Raw genomic sequence first — 7500 nt, forward strand, 5'->3', positions numbered from 1 at the left:
GATACGTCCATTTCCTCAGGGGATTCCTTCATGAAATGCAGGGTGAGATAGCCTTCTGTTAGGCTGATAACTTGGTGTTCACTTTCATCTTCATTCAGCAAATCATCATCAAGAACTTCTGTTTTAGTAGTGATGACACACTCAACTTCTGGGTTTGTAACATGTTCTACTTTAATTTTTCTTGGTGTTACATTGCACATAATTCCTCGCAGTATTGTTCGTATGTCTTTTATCATGGGATAATAGCATCTGTTTCCACTTGATGCTTCACTTAAACTGAAATTCTCTCTAACAAAGTCGGCCACTAAACTCTTTATTGTTTTTGGAGACGTCACGCTTTCTTCTGTTACAAGCTTTGTAATATATTCCACAATTTCGGGATGCACTGGTAATGACCGTTCCTCATCTACTTCATTCAAATGATTTTGATGGTGGCCTCCTCGGCTAATGGCAACAACAAACCTCTCTTCTCCTTTCACTTCTCCTCTTTTAATGGCTTGCTTCAGCAGTTTAGCAAACTTGCTCTTTATTTTCTTGCTTGATTCTGGCCTCACAGCAAAATCAGGAAATGCCTGAAAAATAAAGAATTTGACATTATGTATAGTAAAATAATACTAGTTTCTGCAAACAAATCTCTCTAGCTTAACCCATTGTGGACAGGTGTCATGACACATGTGACACACAAGTTTTGGCCTGATGGTGGGTGTTGTGACATACATGACAATAGTTGTCATGCCACATTTTATGTTGGGAGAGGGTGGATCGCTGTGTTTCTTTATTGTACTATTTGGGGTGCCATGTAGGTGGCACTAGTGCCCATCCTAACAAGTAATGTGTTAACTTATTGACGCCAGGTGACAAGATATCCCGTCAAGTGGTGGCAGGACCAGCCGCCAGAGACAAGATTTTTTGTCGTGGCTATCCTTCTGGCTGGTGTGCCAGGTGATCGGGCACATAGCACTTGGTCATAGCCAGAGAGAGCGAGTAGCCCAAGGCGTTAGACTTACTCATTTAGAATATCCCAGCCTTTCGACCATTTAAAGCCGAAACAGCCCTGTCTTCAAACTGACAAGCAGACCTTTGAAAATATGTTCAATCTGCAATCATAATACAGGTTTCTTAAAAAATTGAGATAGAATTAAATGCAGACTTTCTCTAATGCAAAGAAAAAATAATTATCCTACATCCTCAAAAAGTGTAAGTTCCTGAAAATGACTCTAATTTATATACCCTTGTGCTTGATGAGGAGGAATGCCTGATTCATAATTCAAGGACACAGATACAGACATACTAAAAATGAAAGTGTCTTTAAAAATCTCTTCCATACATCTGATTTGTATAATGCACAAACAATTTCAAACATAAAAAAAAATCAAAATCCATGACAATGTTTACAGCAGACATGATAAAGAAAGACTGTTTATAGTAATATGAGATCTGAAGCTAAATGGTCATAAATTAATAAACTTGGTCAGGAAATTATATGAAATGCTGTTCACTGGTATGGAATCCAGCAATTTAATGCAACTCTTATGGCATATGACAATTCTGTGAGAGAAAAAACAGCATGTGTAGGATACAGCTTTTCTTTTAATAATAGATTTTATGGATTAGTAACTGTTTTGTATAAAAGGGATTTATATTCAAAAGATCTGACCTTGGAAAAAAAACATAGTTTCATAGGACATGATCACCTTGTAATATGTATACATATCTATATCTATATCTATGTCTATATATATATATATATATATATATATCTATATCTATATCTATATATATGTATATATATTGGAATATAGCAATGAAGGTAGATCAACTAAAATTATTTTCAAAGCATAACAAGCATGTTAGATGGAGTACAATAGAAATATATCCATGCACAAATGTGCCTTACACACAAAAACTATGGATGTGGATGGGTTTTATCAGTTTGATTTGTTAATTGACATTCACCTAATTTTATTTTTACTGCTTTTGTGACACCTATGGTATGATATGTGAACTGAATAGTTTTATATAATAAGTCATGCTTAACATTCAAGAACACATAAAATGTTAAAGTTTGGTATGTTATGGCCTGGATTTTTGTGGCTTGCTACACAAACGGTGGGCAATTTAACCCAATGACGCCAGGCATGTTTCCGAGGTGGGTGGTCTTCTGGCCAGTAAAAATCTTTCACCCATTCGTGATGGGGCAATTATTTGCCTAATGCTGCTCCTCCCATGGAGATAACAAGTGCATGCACTCTCCATGTCTGAGATCTCTACCAGTGTGATGCTGCACTGCACCTCTCAGACCTCTTTTCACTCGCCTGATTCTATGGGGTGCTGAGAGGTGTTTTGTGCATTTTTTCCCAATTTCTTTGAAAAGTCACGAACAAAATATCTAGATAAATGCAAGTGCAATGAGTATACATATGTAACTTTGTAAAACGTGTATTTAGAGGGAGAGATCCTAATGTAATAGGATGTCCTCTGACCGGAGTGAAATATTCCCATGACGTGATAGCACATCATCCAACATGAATGGAGTTTACCTTTCTGGTATAATTTTTAGAGAGCACTGACACATGCAACACCTCTCAAGAAACATCATACCTGAGCGAAATACATGCTTGGAAGACTGTTAGCCTGGATGTGTAATACATGATTTGGAGGTTTATGCTTATTGTAGAGCATATAGTTTCCATTCCATCAGCTTTAGGAAGGTTGTAATAGACTGATATTGTAGCATATAAATCATATTTTCTGATCATGTTGATTTAACTTAATGTTTATGGGAGGACAAAAATATGCTTTTGATTTTTTGTGTGCGATCAGAATTAGACTTCATACATTTTCCACATACATTTAAGCCCACCAGAGCCAATTTCTTTTTTTCTTTTTTTTTTGTGTGTGTGTGTGTTTTACTGTTTTCAGAGACATATCTGTCATATCACAGGCACTATCAATTCTGCAGTTGACTAAAACTGTAGTTCAGGGCCCATATAAGCTTTTTTTCTTTATACTCTATGTGATAGAAGTATTGCTGTTTTAGGGAAGGACAAAAAACAAACTTTATTTTTTCGTACTTGTGTGCTGTCATGAACGAATACGAAACGTATAACTGTCCAAAATAAAGATAAACATGAAGAAGTAGGAAAGTGGAAGGAAACTTGTGCTGATGACTGTGAGTGCCACAGTAAAAGGCATCCCTACTAGCACAGGGGCACATTGTAGACATTGGGCATGGTTTGAGTTACCTTTCTCCTCTAATTCTGCCTGAACATTTTTCATCTGCGATACTTTAGAGCAAGAGGTCGGCAACTTGCCATGTGCCATCGCTCTATTGAGATAGTGCTTGCTAGAGACTGTAGATGGGTGCCATTCAAGGCTCTCTCTCCTGCTGGTGCTTGAAGAAAGTGGTGTCATCTAGGTTTTGGATGTTAGGTGAAACCCATTTTGCTTAACCCACTCATGACAGGGGCATTCTAGCCTTGAATGTCACAATGCCGGGGCTTTCGAACGCTTGGGCCTAAATCAATTAAATGGCTGGCACAATATTGTGCTGGGCTTTTGAATGAGCGGTACAGTAGTGTACCACCTGTCCAGAGAGGGTTAATATTATGGCAATTATAGTAATTATGACTGCAATTGTCAACATCACTCACTCATTCCTCATAGAACAATAAAATAACACTTTGATCCAAAATCCCCAAACATCATGACACCCGTTGTCAGGCTAAAGCTCCTGTATCATGTATGACGTAATATGTCACCCGTCATTAACGGGTTAACTGTATCTGTGCGATAAATTTAAGAACAATAATAATTGAACTTGAATATATTATCTATACTTAAAATACAATAAAAAACATTAAAAAATTTAAATTCATAAGAAAAAAAGGAATAGATTTTTTTTTATTTTTTAATATTCGTCAATAACACATAAATCAGTTAGTAAAAAAAGGAGAAAACTTTGAGATATACCAACACTTACTCACCCTAACCCAAACACAAACATAAATGCATATACATACACACACACACACACACACACAAAGAGAGTCAAACTTTAAATTCAGAACTCTGAAACAGTTATCTCCTTTAATAAAAATACTATACAATAATTTTCTTCTTACCTTTACAGTTCTAATACTCATCCTTGCTGGGCAATCATTTTTAATTGTGCCGTACTCTTTTCTCTTCTTCTTTGGAGGTTCATCTACTTCAATAACAACCTCTTCTTTTACGGGCATAGAGTTTTTTCTCTGAAATAAAAAAAACAACATTACTAACAAAGAAATCACATCATAACATAAACAATCCATATTGGAAACTTTGCATTTAGTACATTAATTATTCTTTCTATGAAAAAAGTTAACAGGCCAATGCACTTGGAATGGTAAAAAAAATTACTCTTAACCGTTCTACATATTTCATGGGGTTGTATCCCTTTTTTACAGTATTTTTCCTTTTGTTGAAGCTATTTATTCCTGCAGTTGTACAACTAAGACATCATACCAAATGCTAATTAGTATCTCTGCTAATATATCATATATAGACTCACATATCATGGAAAAACTCTTAAAAATAAAGGAGAACACACCCTACATCTAAGAATCCTGGCCCATACTAAACAACAAATAAATTATTTTGTGGCCCTTGCTCCTGATTTTTGGCATTTATGCCCCCTTCAAAACCTGTCACTTCACTATATATATATATCATCTGAATAATAAAATAAATAAAAAATTAAGCATTGCTTCAGCACCTTCCAATATGCTCGCCCTCTTCTGCAGTCCTTATTCACAACCCTGTTGATTATGAAGGGTGCATGATCATCTAGACTCACACCTTCAGGAGGAGCACCTTGCAACTTGGGGAGGACCCAGTGGATGCTGTCTTTTGTCTCACCTGCAAAAAGAATAAAAGATGCTGTGGTGAAATGTTCATAACAATTTAAATAGGCTGATAATGACAACATGAGCAATATAATAAGTATTTGGTACTATTTATGATACTGAGCATAGCTGTATCAGAATACGATGAGTAATAATGATAATAGAAATGGTAATATGAAAAAAAAAATAACTAATAAATAACAATAACAATAATAAAAATGCAAATAAATATAGCATAATAACAATTATCTTAATAACAATAATAGCAATAATAAAAAAAGAAGAAGAAAAAAATACATTCAAATAATAAGGTACAACTGCTTTCTGGCCCTATGATTAATTACTTTCAAAGGAATGTCTATTAACCCAATCCCGACGGGCAGGCGATAAGTGGAAATCCCCTACGCTGGGCCTATGCAATATTGTATCGGGAACGTCAAACTGGTGTGTCGCCCCGTCATTTGGCATTTAGCTGTGTCACACGGGTGTGACACACCGTCGTCAAAGGGTTAAGAAGGAGAATACACTATATAATATCATTGTTGACATCAGAAAAGCAACAGACTGCAGTTTCAATATACCCACCTGGCGTTTATAATTCTCATTGCTTCATGCAATCTACCATTCACTAATTTGTTCCACAGTCTATTTCATTCTATGATTCATTTTTCTTTATCTTCACACAATAACTAAATTTCAATGTTGGTGTACATGCACATGTGTTATTGCATGTGCATATGCATATGCTGCTTGTATACGGGGCCATATACAAGTAGCATGGGTATTTTCATGCGTGTATGAAATTTCTCAGGAGAAAGTAAGCTTCAAATTTTCATTTGTGTAGGTTAGTTGAAATGTGATGTGACTACAACTAGGTTAAGTATCTGAAAATGCGTATAAGTAACTTTTGAATGAGTGTCTCAAACCTTTAGCTATACATTGTGAAGTTTCCAATCTGGGGTAGAGCTGATGTTACTGAGCTGTTTGTTTGGGCTCATTATGCATATATCAATATGAATAATTGTTTGCTTGGTTGGGGCAGGGTTGTGGTTACTCTACTATATTTTCTCATTATGAGGAGGGATACTATAGTATTTAACCCATTTATGCTGGGCTAATTATTAACCTAATGCTGCTCTTGCTGTGAAGATAACAAGCACACACAATCTCCACGTGCGACATCTCTCCTGGTGCGTCTCTCAGAGTGCATTTCACCCGCCTGATTCTATAAGGTTGCTGAGAGGCAATTTTTTTTTATTCTTAACATTTTTTTGACAAGTCAAGAAAAATGCCAGTCAGTTATAGTGGAGATCTGTAATTTAGGCAGGAGCTTTGGAGAAGGCTACCTCCTCACATGAATGGTTTTGGAGGACATAAATACCCTTGCAGTCGCGGAAACTAATAAATTCCAATTAAAACAACCTTGTTGATACCAAATATCTGCCAACATTACCCTGCAATTTCCGTGGAAAACCTCATGCTCTCCCCGCCCATCGTCTCTGGTCTCGTCACCATTGTCTGATAACGCCGTTTATTACTCGTTTATTACTACAACACAAACATACACCCAAAATCAAAAGGAAACCATCAATGCCATCATCAATGCGTCTAATAACACAGCCTTAGTCTAGAATCACCGCAAAACTTACTATATTTCTCGACATTCCTCGTCGAGAACCAGAAATTCAGCTGATAAAGGTGGTCTCTCAATTCCTTCAGTTCCGCCCCATTGTATAGCACGCCCACGATTTTATCTTTATCTACATGAATCACGCGTAGTTTCTCTATGCAGACCTCATCATAGCGAGCAAAACGCGCCTCCATGGTAGGACCATTAATGAAAATGGTTGGGAATGGGTGCAGCGCCACACCGAGCTACTGGTCATAACATTATTTCCAGTCAAAGTGTACCAATGTTTATGTTTTCATGGTGCATTCTCAGGCGGATTCGGTGCCCTGGCGAGATCTTCAGCGGGGCCTGGTTCCCGCGGGAGATTTGACTGGTCTGAAGACATGTTCAGAAACAAGGTAGGTATATCATTATTATTATCAACATTATATTATCATTAGCGTTATCATTTTCATTATCATTACTTATATCATCATCGGTATTATTATTATTATTGTCATTATCATCTTCATTATTATCATTATCATTATTATTATTACCATTACCATAATCATTATCACTTTCATTATTGCTATCATCATTATCATCATCATTATCACTATTAATACTATTGTTACCATTACTATCATATCACTATAACTATTATGATTATCATTATCATGATTATCATTATGATAATTATTATCATTGTTATATATGTTATTCTCATTATTATCATTATCAATATTTTTATCATCATTATTGTTATTGTTGTTATCATTATCATCATTATTATTATCATTATCATTGTTATCATCTTCGTTATTATTATTATCATTGTTAGCATCTTTATTGTTATCATTATTGTCATTATCATTATCATCGTTGTATTTATTATTATCATCATTATCATTCTTGGCATCATTATGATTATCATCGGTATTATCATTACCAGTTTCATCATCTTATTGTTGTTATTACTACCGTTATTTCTGGCATTATTTT

The 7500-nt window shown here is 35.5% G+C and overlaps 1 protein-coding gene across 1 annotated transcript in view; it reads right to left on the minus strand.

Moving 5' to 3' along the window:
* LOC122261031 (uncharacterized) overlaps positions 1-6820 on the minus strand; it is a 7402-nt gene extending 582 nt beyond the window's left edge. The window contains exons 1-4 of the mRNA XM_043028515.2: positions 6536-6820; positions 4757-4899; positions 4125-4253; positions 1-572 (exon numbers count right to left, since the gene is read on the minus strand). The exon at positions 1-572 is cut by the window's left edge and continues 582 nt beyond it. Of these exons, the coding sequence (XP_042884449.2) occupies positions 1-572; positions 4125-4253; positions 4757-4899; positions 6536-6710 (1019 nt within the window). The 5' untranslated portion in view covers positions 6711-6820. The remainder of the gene's footprint in view (positions 573-4124; positions 4254-4756; positions 4900-6535) is intronic.
* Positions 6821-7500: the final 680 nt, after the last annotated feature.

Source organism: Penaeus japonicus, unplaced genomic scaffold (genome assembly GCF_977035675.1).
Source record: "Penaeus japonicus unplaced genomic scaffold, GWHDUDI00000001_assembly GWHDUDI00000004, whole genome shotgun sequence".
NCBI classification, from domain to species: Eukaryota; Metazoa; Arthropoda; class Malacostraca; order Decapoda; family Penaeidae; genus Penaeus; species Penaeus japonicus.